The sequence below is a fragment of the Lithobates pipiens genome, unplaced genomic scaffold (assembly GCF_037356315.1).
Source record: "Lithobates pipiens isolate NorthernLeopardFrog02 unplaced genomic scaffold, aLitPip1_a1.2 Scaffold_18, whole genome shotgun sequence".
NCBI classification, from domain to species: Eukaryota; Metazoa; Chordata; class Amphibia; order Anura; family Ranidae; genus Lithobates; species Lithobates pipiens.
Genome location: NW_027507758.1, coordinates 250,207,474 through 250,222,151, shown reverse-complemented (window position 1 = coordinate 250,222,151; position 14,678 = coordinate 250,207,474). Strand labels below are relative to the sequence as shown.

Genomic DNA, 14,678 nt, shown 5'->3' with positions numbered 1-14,678 from the left:
CTGAGTCGGCAGATGGGCACTGATAGGGCGGCACAGATGTGCACTGATTTATTGCACGGATGTGCACTGATAAGGCAGCAGATGGGCACTGCTGAGGCGGCACAGATGGGCACTGCTGAGGCGGCACAGATGGGCACTGCTGAGGCACAGATGGGCACCGATTGGTACAGATGGGCACCGATTGGCACTGGCGGTGCACAGATGGGCACTGGCGGTGCACAGATGGAGCACTGGCGGTGCACAGTTGGGCACTGGCGGTGCACAGGTGGCCACAGGTGGGGTAGATTTGGACGCAGGTGGAGTAGATCTGGGCACAGGTGGGGTAGATCTGGGCACTGGCAGGGTTTATACTAGGTTTATACTGGCACTGGCACTTTTGCACTGCTAGAGAACACTAGAGAACACTCACTCTCTCCTTCGGTCTCCTCACACGCTATCGCTGTGTGAGGAGACACGTTCGGCAATGGGTGATGATCTCATTTGTTTACATTTGAGATCATCACCCATTGGAGGCGGCGATCGCGCTGTAAACGGCCGCTGTGATTGGCCGTTTACAGCGATCTGCGATTGGCTGTGTCCAGGGGACACGGCCAACACAGATTTTCCCCGGGAGCGCGCGGGGAGCTCTTAAAGGGGACGACGTCAATAGACGTAGTCCCGGAAATTGAGATCCGCGCTTACATCACATCCATGGAAAAAAAGCTGGTCATAAAGCCAACACAATGGTAGCATGTAGGACGCAACAGCCTGGATAGACTGTGGAACCGACGCACTTCGTCTGTAAAGACATCATCTGGGGTGTATATTTATCAGACCAAAAGGGAGCAAATAAGAGAAGTTCTGTAAGGTACTTGTGGTAGGTAGTGTCCGAAGTGGAGCTTGTATGCTGAGGATTCAGACGAAAACGTAGTCAGGCAGGTCAAGTCGGCAACAGATCAGGCAAAACGGTACAAAATTGAAATCCAAAGAATGGTCAGGCAGGCGGAGGTCATACATGAACTGGTGGTGAAGTACCAAATCAGCAGGCTGAAGAGTGGTCAATAATTCAGGCAGAAGTTCAATACACAGTAGTCAAAATCACAGAGCTATCACTACACCCAGGGAGCAAGTCCAATCAAACGGGCGCTGAGTAATAGGAAGTGCTGCTATTTGTGGGGCGCTTAATTGTACATTGTCCGCAGCTGGCAGCAGGTGGGGCTAGTGAGTCCAAGGCAATGCATCAAGCTGGAAGAACATTGCAATAACTCCAGAGCTCCTCCGTGGCCCAACAGGTAAGGCGGCAGCTGCGGGACCAGGAAATCCCGGTTCAAAGACAGCCAGGTACATGACAAGTTCATTGTTGGGGTTTACATACACCTTAATGAGATATTGTCCTATAACAACACCCGTCTGGACTCTGAGAAAGTGTACGCAGCAACCTGGGTGCATACTGTCCTGTAGCAAAGTCCTTGTGGCAAAAGGGCAGAAGGAATTAGCTGAGTACCTTATAAGGGCTTTATTTTTTTTTATCGTGCCCAAAGTATATTAACCATGAGCTTTGACCCTTACATAACCCAAACTCTAACCATTGCACTGACCTAGATCAACCCTTGACCTAGGTATTTTTTATTTTGTTTACTTATTTTTACATGCAGTTATGTTTATTTTTCTCTTTGTTAGGAGAGAGAGATCCAATGTATCTCTCCCCTCCATTCAGAGAGAAAGTAACTAAATACAGGGGTGGGCTTCACAGTGACTGATCACTGTGACAGCCTCTGGTTGGCTAGCACAGCGATCAGGTGACCCGGAACTGGGAGTTTCCGGTTCTGATCATTAGTACAGGACCCAGGGCTCCCGGTGAGTCTCCTGTGTCTGTGCTGGGAGCGCACTGTGCAGCACACTCCCAGGACAAAGACAGATATACATATATGTGTTGCCATGGAAAAAAGCCCAGTCCATTGAGGCCACATAAATGCATACTGTTGGTGGGAAGGGGTTAATGGCAGATATAAATATTTCTATTGTCACTGTTAAGTAGCTCACTTTCTCTAACCATTAGTGGGTTTTTCTCCTATAACCAAACTGCAACATTCATCTCCAATAAATATCTGCTTGGATATAATTTGCATATACTCCTTTGACTCCTCCTTCTGTAATTTGCTGTTTAACTATAGCATACATGTTATTTACGTTGCTTTGCAATGGAGTGCACACTGCTTTTAGCTACAGCATAAAAAAGTGTATAGCCACTCTTACCTTTATATCTATCTATGGTTTCTACAATCACAATTAAAGGTGGGGTTGGGTTTTACATATAAGGATATTTATGACTTATTGGCTGTTTAATGTAACTTTGAGAATGGTGGGCTGCAACAAAGTGTTGGTTCTAATAAAATACCAGTGATTTTTTTTTTAACCAGCAAAGAACTGCAAATGCCACATTTCTTTTGTCTGTTTTATATATTTACATCAATATACATATTGATACATATATGTACACACATGCTGTTATAAAAAAAAAGCTCCAATTTCTCAGATAATAAGAAAACAGCTCATCTGTAACTTTCTTTTACATTTCTGAATTTATAACACCTTACTATAACACAAAAATAACATTAGAAGGTGCTTCACAAAAGATTTTAGACAAAACTCATAGTGCCCCCTTAAATAAACAGGAGTAAAAGTGCAAATAATGTCAATAACTACCTTTGCAGTTATATCTGGTACAGTCAAGAAAGTATATACCAGTATTGGTTTAGTAAAAAAAAAGAAAGAAAAAAAGGTCACTTTAAGAGTGACCAGACACCGGACACACAGCGGTCTTTGGGAAGCTTCCCAGCTTGCAATCAGCTGATTGGGAAGCTGATCTGCCTGCATTCAGGGCTTGCTCGGGGCGCAAGCTTTGCGCCCGCAAACACTCCCACTCCCCACTCATTTGTCTCTGGCTCCTGTCCTTCATTTTAATTGACTAGGGCCGGAGGACAACTAGGTGGTGCTTTTTTGGAGCCATGGTGTCACTTTCAGTTTCTACTTCCAGTGTTGTGGATTTGGAGTTGGAGTTGAGTGTGGAAACACCAGGACCCTGTGTCAGGCGGGGAGCGGATCACTAATGCAGAGGATGGGCGTAGAGCTAACAGTGCTGAGGCCAAGCACAGTGAACAAGAGCCTGAAGGTGAGTGCAGGGATCGGAGGTTCTCTCTCCCTCTTCAGCTCACCCCACTCCCCCCTCCCTTCAGATGCTTCTCCACTCGCTCTCCCTGTCATATCTACCCCTCTGTCTCTGAAAACCTGCTCCGATCCTCTGTTCTTCTCAGTCCCACTGATTGTACTGGATTAGTCTCCCAATCTCTGCAGTCCTTCACTCCTGTACTTTCCCTCTTATCAGACCATCCTATCTCTCTGCCGATCCCAGTGTTTGATCTCTCCCCCAACACAGGCACAGCTGATCAGCTACATTCCAATGGGATGCACAATTTACGTTGACACTGTTCAGCAGCTCCCTTTTATCTTCTGACCTATATAATGTGCTCTGCACCCCCCCCCCCCCCATGTAATGTGCCCTGCTGACCACCTGTACACTACCCTGTTGAGACCCCTTTTAATTTCGGTAAGAAATTAGTTTGAGATTTTTTTCTTTTAGAGCTTTTCCAGGCATGCCATACTCCCTCTGAAAAGTGATCCACCAAGGTGGTATAACAGTGGCTCAGAAAATGGTACTGCACTCCTCTCCTACATCTACCACCATGCACTCGGCACCCCTCTCCTACATGTACCACCCACCGCCATACACTTGGCACCCCTCTCCTACATGTACCACCCACCGCCATACACTCGGCACCCCTCTCCTACATATACCACCCACTGCCATACATTACTGTTACCAATTAATACATGGGCAAATATTTAAAAGAGCACCTACAATATGTAATGCATATTTATACCAGGAAAAATAAAGGGCTACAGTATTTTACACATTGCTGTTTGTATTATGAAACGCCACTTGTTTCCTAATCAATTGGATTTAATTGAATTACTTTAAATTAAATTAGATTTTAAAATTCTTCTTCGAATATGTTTTATAGTGACATTTTTATTTGCAGTCTTTGATGATTCTGTCACATATGATGTTAGATCATGGTTTTGTAAAGCCGTTTAAAGCAATGTAGAAATTTCTTAATTTTTAATTGCATTGATTTTTTGTCAGACTCCCATCATATATTGTAGGTAATATATTTATTAGATTTCAAAATCAGAGTAAAACCTGGACTAAGCTCCCTTTATCGCTAATAGGTCGTATCAATTTAATAAAAATGATATGGATGACTCAGCTTCTCTATTTTTTACATAATGCCCTGATTTGGATACCTATCTGGATCTTTATTAAGATAAACACTATATTTAGGCGATTAATATGGCGGAACAAAACCCCTCGTATCAAACTGGAGACTTTACAACATCCCACAAATGCCGGCGGCCTGGCAGTTCCTAACCCAAGGCTATATTTTCTTGCCTCCCAATTCCACCTTTTTTTGCCGGATGGGAGTCTGAACTGATATCCTTTCCTGCTCTTAAGGGTCGGTTTCCACTCTTTGCACCATTGAGGGCAATAGGGGGTGTCTCGCTTGCCGATATGCCTACTTGTATGTTAATCTGTAACGTATTGGAATACTATTAAAAAAATGCTGGCTGTCTCATATCCCACTAGATAGACTCCCATATGGGAAAATGATAGACTTTCTCAAATTTCGGCTCTTAGAGGCTTTCAGAGATGGGCAGAACTAGGAATAACTACTTTAGCTCAGCTATATCAGAATGGTATACTTAAATCCTTTGAAGATCTGAGTGTAGAGTTTTCTGTAGAATCCAACTGGTTTTACCAACTCCTTCAATTAAAACATGCTCTTCATTCCCACTTTTCTTCTGCTAAGATATTTTTGCCCTCAATCCCTGTATTAAATAAAATAGTACAGGCAGGGTCAACAAAGGGTCTTACCTCGGTTATTTAGGGGTACTGTCAGATGGGTTTCTATTGAACTTCCCCATCTGTTCTCGGGTTGGCTGGGAGAAAGATATTGGTCCCATCTCTGAGGAGATCTGGGACTATGTCCTCCAGTCCCCATCCAGGGTGTCTCTTTCTCCATCACACAGACTGACCCAGATTTTTATTCTCCATAGTGTCTATAGAACTCCCCAGTTTCTCTATGCAAATGAACGGAAATCTGAGCCGGCCTGTGCTAGATGCGGTAACACAGGTACATTAATACATCTTTTGTGGCGATGTCCAAAACTTCAAAGATACTGGGTGGAGGTGATTGGTACCTTAAATAGGGTATTGGATATTAATATTCTGGTTGAACCGCTTATATGTATATTGGGTTTCTGTGACACCTCTATCTACACCTCCCCTACTGGTAATACTAAAATGCCTGCATGTTTTGTTGCCCGTAAGTGGAACGCTCCACATCCACCGACTGTGTCCGAATGGATTGTAGATCTTAATAGGATCATTCTTTTTGAAAAGCATAAATATTCCCTAAGGAACTCCCTGAATAAGTTTGATGTTATCTGGTCTAGATGGCTTAAATCTAGGACTTAGGTATTATGTCAACCAATGTGTACTGTGTACTTTGTAATGATGGATATTGTTATTCCTTTTTTTTGTGTGTGTCATATATACTCTGAGTGAGCTGTGGGGGATTGGCGGGGTTTGTTGAAGGGAAATGGTTTGGGGTTTATTCTTTTTTTATTTATTTTTTATGGGGAGTTTTGGTTTGGTGTGATTTCTATTTTTGTTGTTTTGTCTGCATTGTGTCAATGTTGTTTTCATATAAAATAAAAAGGATTTGATTAAAAAAAAAGGAAGCTAGTGGAATACAGGAGCGGAGTGGGTGGATTATATAAAGGGTGGGGCTTATGAAAAGTGGGGATCAAAAAGGAGGGGCGGAGTCTGGCACCCCCCCCCCCCCCCCATCCGAAAACATCACTAGCTGCAACTGAGTATCACACTAATTCTTTAGGGAAATGGGGCTTGTCATATCCAAAGGAATTTGGTAATGGCTTAGATGGTTCTGGTTCATGCTTAGAGATGTTCTCGTCTTTCTGCGGCAATGAAGTGTCTCTAGAAGTATTACCACTCACACTACTATCTGTATGGAAATAACTGCTGCTGTTGGACGGATAATCTCTTTCGAGTGATTTCTGTTCATTTGAACTATGGTATCCAGGGTCCGTACTTTCTTTGGAAACAGAATCAGTTGACACCTCAGTGCCTTTCTTCACTTTTTCCTTAAAGTAAGTTATTTCTTCAACAGTTGGCTCAATGGGAGAAGTGGAGACATTGTCATATCTGGATGGTTGTGTTGGCATATGAGCATATGCAGCTATGTTTCTTAAAACAGAACTCTGGGGGGGAAAAAAACAAAGACATAAAATGTTGGAAGATTGCTTATACTGTGCTTTACAAAGATGCAAGCTAATATAATTGGAAGCAATGTTTTTGCAAATTTGAATTGTTTGTAGTGCTATTATTTAGATGTGTCTTGTCAATTTTTTTTCGGTGGGAGCAAATGCCTGCACTAATCGGCCCTATTAGACTCTGTTCACATATATGTGAATTGAATGCATATTAAACCACATCTGATTCACATGACATGTGAACCAAACTTTCTATGGAGCCGGTTCACAGTGCAAATTTACTTCGAATTTAAAAAGAGCCCTGTGCATTTTCTGAGCACTTCAGTGCGATTCAGTTGAGAATGCCAGGCCCTAAGGCCCTGGTATGAGTTTTAAAGGGGAACCCCACGCCAAAAAGAAAACACTGGACGTAGGTCCCCCGCCCTCAAATCCATACCAGACCCTTAGGTCTGGTATGGATTTTGAGGGGAACATAAAAAAACAAAAAAGGTGTGTTATGGCCCCCCCCCCCCCAAAGTCCATACCAGACCCTTAACCCAGCATGCAGCCTTGCAGGCTAGGAAAGGGGGACAAGGGCCTCTTCCCCACAACTCTGGCCGATGGTTGTTGGGGTTTGCGGGCAAGGGGCTTAGCCAAAAATCTGGAAGCCCCCTTTAACAGGGGGCCCCCCATATACATGTGAATGAGTATTGTGTACATTACCCCTACTCGTTTACAAAAGAAAGTGCCAAAAATAAATAAATAAAGCACAGGCATGGCTTAGCGGTTAATGTATAAGGACGCTTGTTCCTGCAGCTCCGCTGGCCATCCGAGCAACCATCATGTCCCCGCTGCTCCCGGACTGTGTAGCCGCCCGAAACCAATCCGACAGCCACCGGGAGATACTCGGGACTAGATCGGTCCCAATTGTGCAGCCGTCACCATGTCCAGAAGGAACACAGGAGGCAAATCCCAGATGGACATGCAGGGCCAAGATGGCGCCGGCTCCATACAATACATACAAGGAGGCAGCCCAAAAGCTCCTATTCGGCGGACGGTCCTATAGGGACGCCCTGTCTAGCCAGCCTGCCATCGGGGACACCATGGGGGGATCGCCTGAAGCGGATGATACTGTCCCCCTGGAGGATACAGACGGTCTGTCGCCATCATGGAATACTGTGAGTACTCCTAGAAGCAGTGCTGCTGGGCCTCAGATTAGCGCCCCCAGTGCAAATGATGCAGAGCCCACACTCAGGGACATACTCACAGCAATCACTGCAATATGTCCATAAATGCCCTATCTAACGAAGTAAAGGGTTTGAAGGCTGAAATAACATTTGTACGCCAAGACATGCAGAAGCTTAGGGAGAGAACGTCTGCACTGGAGGGTAGGATCAGCACAATGGAAGATGACATGACACCAATGCAAAGAGACCTGAAGTTTAATTGTCATTTAACTGAGCAGCATGCAATGCGCCTGGACGAAATGGAAAATCCACATTTGGAAAGGAGCCCTTCTCCCTACTCTTTGCTGTGGAACGGGCCCACCGGGTGCCTACCTGCCCTCTACATCATCCTAGGCCTTTTCTATTTAAGTTGCTCAACTATAAGGATAGAGACGCGATATTGTCCAAAGCAAGATCCCTATCTGGCAAGATGGAAATTGAGAACTCCAGAATCTCACTGTTTCCTGATTTCTCAGCAGAGTTGCAAAAACGGCGCGCAACATTTAATGATGTCAAAAGATGGCTAAGAGATCTAAATGTGCAATATGGCATGCTGTACCCTGCTCGACTTCGAGTGACGGCCCTTGGAACGCCCCACTTTTTTTAATGCCCTGCTGCGGCTGCACAGTGGCTGGACCGGGAGGACAGGGCGCTTGAAGATGCTAGACAACAGCGCCTGGCCTAAATTTTGAGTGTACTTTATTTCCGACAAGAATGGGACATTCTTCTGCAAATCCGGCGGAGACGGGAGAACTTTGACTTTCTGTACTGCAAGTTGTCCCATGTTGCCGATAACTGCGAAACCCCAACCACCAACTAGAAGTCACTTCTACGGGTGTTTCCACTGCCTCCCCCCCCCCAGGGCAAGAGACCTGGAGGTTGTTTACTTTGCAACCCAAAAGGCTGAGAGTCCGGTTGGCTCCTCAACCGCCAAAATTGTTACCTGGCTCTACTCGTTGTTGTTCTTTTCTTTTCCTTTTTCCCTTTTCTTTTTCCTCAGAATACCATGGGACTACAGCTGCCAACCCGAAATGCCAACTACGAATCTGCGACCTTCCACCAGAATGGACATTTATGGACTGGTCACAGGTATCCCCAGTATCACTGATACCAGGTGTATTTCGGTTGTTACTATACTCCCACATGGTTACTTTATGCATTGTTCCCCTGGGAAAGGAACCCAGTGTGGTCATACCCATACTCACAACACGTTTAAATGATGGCAACCATTAAGATTGTTTCATGGAATTTTAGGGGTTTAAGTAATCCTATAAAGAGAGTAGCAATATTGAGACACCTTATGGCTATGGGAGCGGGGGTTGTGTGCCTGCAGGAGACCCACTTCCCATCACATACCACTCCCAGCCTTAACCCCAAAGTATAATACCCAGTACCACTCTACATACTCGGCCTATGCCAGGGGAGTGATTGTTCTGATCCGTCGGGGCACCCAGTTTACCTGCACCCGGGAGCTTATAGATTCAGAGGGAAGGTTTATCTTTTTATTATGTACTGTCTCCCATATGCAATGTATTATAGCAGGTATATATATATATATATATATATATATATATATATATATATATATATATATATATATATATATATATATATATATATATATATACACATATACACCACCCCCTTACTCGTCTGAAATCCTTAAAACCGTGGCCAGGTTCATGGCGCAGTTCCCAGAGGTGCCGCTAGTAGCAGTGGGCAATTTTAATAACTATCTGAACCATACTTGGGATAAAATGGCTGTGCCCGCTGCCGCACACACCCGCGGGGAGGGGGGGGGATAACCCCCTTTGTGGGCCTGCTCAGGGAACTTGGTCTAACAGATGTGTGGCATTTGAACCATGCTCACACTAAACAGTATTCCTTTTGTTCCGCGACCCATGGAAGTCTGTCTAGGGTTGACCTGGGACTGGGAAACGCTGCTCTCCTCCCAATGGTTGCGGATTCAGGATATCGGGACAGGCATGTCAGATCACTCCTCATTTTGGGTTGAGATCAAACTGCCCACTAACACAAAACCCAGAAGTTGGAAGCTAAATCCATTCTGGCTCATATTACTCCCTTCCCCTAACCCGATTAGGGAAAGACTCAAGTTCTTTCTTCAAGATAACATAAATTCAGCTCAGTTGGGAATTGTCTGGGATACCACAAAGGCATTTTTACGGGGCCGATTTATCATGGAGATTAATAGAATAAAAACAAATACTAAAGCCTGGGAAGTTGAGGTCTGCAGAGTACTTAGTGAATCCGAAAATGCTTATATTAACAACCCCACGGAGGACACGAAAAAGGCTTGGCTGGGGGCACAATCCATGTCTAGTCAACTGGCACTACAATTAGCTGAAAACAAATGTTTTTTCCTACACCAGACACACTTTGAGGAGGGGGAGTCCACTGGGCACATGCTGGCCTTGCTAGCGCGGGCTCAAGGGTCCACATCCATGGCTCCTTCCCTCTGTGATGTGCAGGGTATGAGCCAAACGGGCACTTCTGAAGTGCTACAAATATTTTGCTCCTTTTATGAAGATCTATACGAGTCTAAAGTACACCCCAGTGAAGATGACATAGCAAGTTTTCTAGATGGATGTGAGCTGCCTCGACTGTCTGCCTCGGATGCGGTGCTATTAGATGCACCACTGAGATGAAGATGAATTGGCCTTAACTTTGGCACAAACCCATAATAATAAATCCCCAGGGGCCGATAGTATCCCATCCGAGGTATACAAGCGATATGCTGACACACTATTGCCTATGCTCCTGAAGATATACAAGAGAGCATTGGAAGACGGCATATTGCCAGACTCCATGAATGAAGCAATCATCATAGTGCTATTGAAACCTGGTAAGGAGGCCACTTCCCCTGACTCTTACAGGCCCATATCCTTGCTTACAACCGATGTTAAGCTCTTGGCTAGGGTGTTGGCAACGAGACTGTCCCAAGTAGTACAACAACTGGTTCATAGAGACCACTCTGGATTCATACCCACTAGATTCACAGCCCAGAATAGCAGGCGCCTTTTTCTGAATATCCAGATTCCAGTCGAGAACCCTGGTAACCAAGCCATTCTTTCATTAGACGCAGCTAAGGCCTTTGACAGTGTCGAGTGGCATTACCTGCGGAAGGTCTTGGATCGTATGAGTCTTGGAGACAATTTTATTAGGTGGGATAAGTTGTTATATGCCCGACCGTCCGCCAGAATTAGGGTCAATGGAGAACTATCTGAACCTTTCCCTCTGTTCAGAGGCACCAGGCAGGGGTGCCCATTGTCATCCCCGCTGTTTGCCTTGGCACTGGGGCCACTTGCGTCTAGGGTGGGGGGGGGGGGGACACTGGGATTATAGGATTCTGGCAAACCACAGGGATGGACGTGATATCATTATATGCTGACAACATCCTACTGTATCTGGGCGACACACAGGGCTCGTTGACTGCGGTTATGAACCTAATTAAAATCTTCGGTACACCATCAGGCTTTTTAATTAATTGGAACAAATCGGTATTAATGCCCCTAGACATAATGACAAAACCCCTGACTGACTGTGCATCAATGATACAGATGGTAACCTCTTTCCGCTACCTGGGTGTACAGGTGTCCCCTGATATATCTCAATACATATCTCTTAACCTCGTCCCTCTACTAAATAAACTCAGAGAAAAATGTAATATCTGGTGCAAGTTACCATTGTCAGTAGTGGGGAGGACAAACCTCATAAAAATGGTGTGGGCGCACAACTTCTGTATATATGTCACAACTCCCCGGTGTGGATCCCCCGGGACTGGTTTAACAAAATTGACTCACAGTTCAGGGAGCTGGTGTGGCATAAAAAAATCACCTAGAACTAGCCACTCTGCAATACAACAAGGAGGAGGAGGGATTGGCAGTCCTGCATGCGAGAGCCTACTTCCTCGCCTCTCAGTTAAAACAACTGGGGGGTGGGGATTGGAGGACCCATCAGACCCAGTCCGTAAAATCTTAAGCTTAGCAACAGATGACTTTACTGCACTATCCACTTTGGAGGCAGGATATATGCACATGAACAGGGGATGCCCCACCATAACTTTACTGAGAACACTATGGACACATATCAAGCGGTTGTTGGGCATAAGGGAATAAGGGCACACACTCCTATATGGAGAAACTCAAACTATAGAGAACTACTAAAATTGAAAGGGTTCAGAAGCTGGGGGGCAGCTGGGATCCAGTATCATTTATGGAACTCCAGGCAGAATATGGCATGCCACGTAGGGAATTCTTTAAATATCTGCAATTGAGGCATACCCTGCAAATGCAATCTAGGCTTATGCCGCTTCTGCTGACTGACCATACCATTGTGAAAATTATTATGATGGAGGAGGTAAAAAAGGGGATGATTTCCAGAGGATATAATATTATACTAAATGCACTACAGGACCCAACTTGCTTACCCTGCAAAAGCTGATGGGAGGGGGATATCGGCCCAATTAATAGGGAAACATGGAACCTTTGCCTTACCTCTGCTCCCCTGGTATCTGTGTCAGCCTCGCAAAAATTATCGCACCTATATTTACTACACAGGGCCTATAGAATATCTGTTAAACTTCACAAGTGGGGATTGCGAGATACACCTCTTTGTTCAAAATGTATGAGAGATCACGGGGACCTCCTACATATGTTCTGGAAATGCCCGAAACTCTTCCGATATTGAACAGGGGTCCTAGAGGTAATTTCTCAAGTGTTTACGGTGGTCATTCCTAGGACCCCCATGTTGGGTGCCCTGGATGAGGATGAGGAGACGCTGGCACCTGCTGCCCATATGGCAATAATTCGGCTGCTTTATGTAGCTCGAAAACTGATAGCACAGTTCTGGATCACCCCCAGGGTCCCGACCAGGCATCAATGGGTTAACAAGTAAACGCAATGAGTAAAATGAGTAAACGCAATGTTAATTAGAGAGAAACTGATGTACCAGCATAGAAATGCACCTCAAAAATTTTACACCATGTGGCAGGACTGGTTAGAGGTCCCAGGCCTAGCCTCTCATCAGTTGGTCAAATATAGATTATTCTTTTCTCCCCCCCCCCCCCCCTGTTTTCCTCACAATTCACGGAGCCACTAGTAATATAAAACTCTTTCCTATGACTGGATGTTCTCAGTCAGGTTAATGTAACCTTTATACCAGTTGTCAAAAGATCAATCTAAGCTGTGAGTTTTGTAATATGTTATAATTTACTGTATTATACCTGTGTTTGTGGCAATGTGGTATTTCAAATAAAACCTTTTCTGATTTTAAAAAATAAATAAAGCACAGAGGCAATTCCTTTATTAAAAAGAACAAAACACAAAAATAATGTTCCTCCAAAGTAAATCGAGTGTCAATCATGATAAATGCTGCCACCAATCAAGAAAAAACAAAACAAAAACAAAACAGGTCCGCACCCATTGCTGGCACCAGGCATCTGCCAGCTCCGTCGCCTGACAGTTCTTAATCAACTAAGGGGTGGGGCCACTCGATGACGTAATCGGGTGACATCATCGACCCAGCATGCACCGGTTGATGACGCCACAAGGATGCCCCTTAGCTATTTAAGAACTGACAGACAGTGGAGCTGGGAGACGGCGGGAGCCAGGACAGGTGCCGACCTGTTTTTTATTTTTTTGCGAGTTGGCGGCGGTGGCAGAGCTCATTGTAATTGACGCTGGATACAAACTGTGGGGACACTGTTTTTTCACTAAAGGAATTGTAAAAAAATGCCTGTTTTTATTTCTTTTTGGTGAATATGTACCCCATACTCATTCATATGGGGAGGGGGGGGGCAGGATCTGGAGGCCCTTTATTTAATAAGGGGGCTTCCAGATTCTGATAAGCCCACCCAGCCGTAGACCTCCACACTCTGCTGAGGACATGTTGTCCGGTATGGTTCCGGATGGGGAGGGCGCTCCTTTGTCCAAACCGCTTTTCTGACCTGCCAGGCTGCATGCATAGATAAAGGTTTGGTACGGATCGGGGGGGGGTTTGCATGCCGGTTTTTTCTTTTAATTATTATTTTGGTGTTGTTACCCTTAAAATCCATACCGCTTCTTAAAGGGGAATATACCTGTATGCCCTTTTGCCCACCAGTGCTATTCTGCCAACGTAAATCGGCGTGCACTGTTCAGCAAGTGGTTAAAGATGTTGGTGGCCTTGCGGATCCAAAAATTTGCAACAGAACCTTATCTGAAAAACGCAGCTAAACAGCTGCTTTGGAAATTTGCAGTGTAAACGGAAGGGAAATTTGCACCAAAAAAGTGTGAACCTAGCCTTCAGCCAAATAAATAGTTTTTTTTTTTTCAGGCCAGTAAGTAACAAAACAAAAACAAAAAAAAAATAATTATTGGGGCTTAAAGTTTGTAAAAGATGTCTGCTGTAGAGTATACAATACCATTTCTCATAACATACCAATGACTGTGGCATCAAACTCCTTGCTTTAGTCCATCTTGCAATAATAAAGCAAGAAATGGCAAGAATGACAAGAAAACCAACAGTAACTCCAATTATGACTAGTTTAGTCTGATTCGATATACCGGTACCTAAAACGAAAAAAATAATTAAATGAATAATCAAATCATATTTTAAAGCTATTATTTGAAAGCTAAACATTTTCTGCTTTTTCAAGACTGCTAGCTTCATACTTCTTGGGGGCTTCTGTAGGTTGCAAAAATATAGACTTGTAGAAAGCAAATGTTTGTCACTTTGCTTCTGAGTCTACTGCATTTATTTGTCCCTAGCAGTATTGTTTACTGTGGCCTGACCTAAAATAAACTGGTGTTCATCAGGCTAGCAACTTGTAGAACCTGGTCAACTTAAAAGTCATACTCCAGACATGCCAGACCACCACACGATATATATTTAAATGTACATATCTTTAGGCATGTATGAAGTTACTGTGAACACCAGAAGTTTAACGTTCTCCTTGTGTTTCCAATCATATCTATTTATTCACCTCACTAGATCCAAACATTTTATAAGACCCTATTCATGGAAATATAACTAAAGCCCAATTTCCACAGACATTATCTTGTAAAGACTACTCTTAAGAGA

At 44.3% G+C, this 14,678-nt stretch overlaps 1 protein-coding gene across 1 annotated transcript in view; it reads right to left on the bottom strand.

The window, feature by feature from the left end:
* Positions 1-2,420: 2,420 nt before the first annotated feature.
* The window catches only part of IFNGR1 (interferon gamma receptor 1), an 84,036-nt gene continuing 71,778 nt past the window's right edge, over positions 2,421-14,678 (bottom strand). Inside the window, exons 6-7 of the mRNA XM_077486778.1 lie at positions 14,037-14,167; positions 2,421-6,381 (exon numbers count right to left, since the gene is read on the bottom strand). Coding sequence (XP_077342904.1) covers positions 5,980-6,381; positions 14,037-14,167 — 533 coding nt within the window. The 3' untranslated portion in view covers positions 2,421-5,979. The remainder of the gene's footprint in view (positions 6,382-14,036; positions 14,168-14,678) is intronic.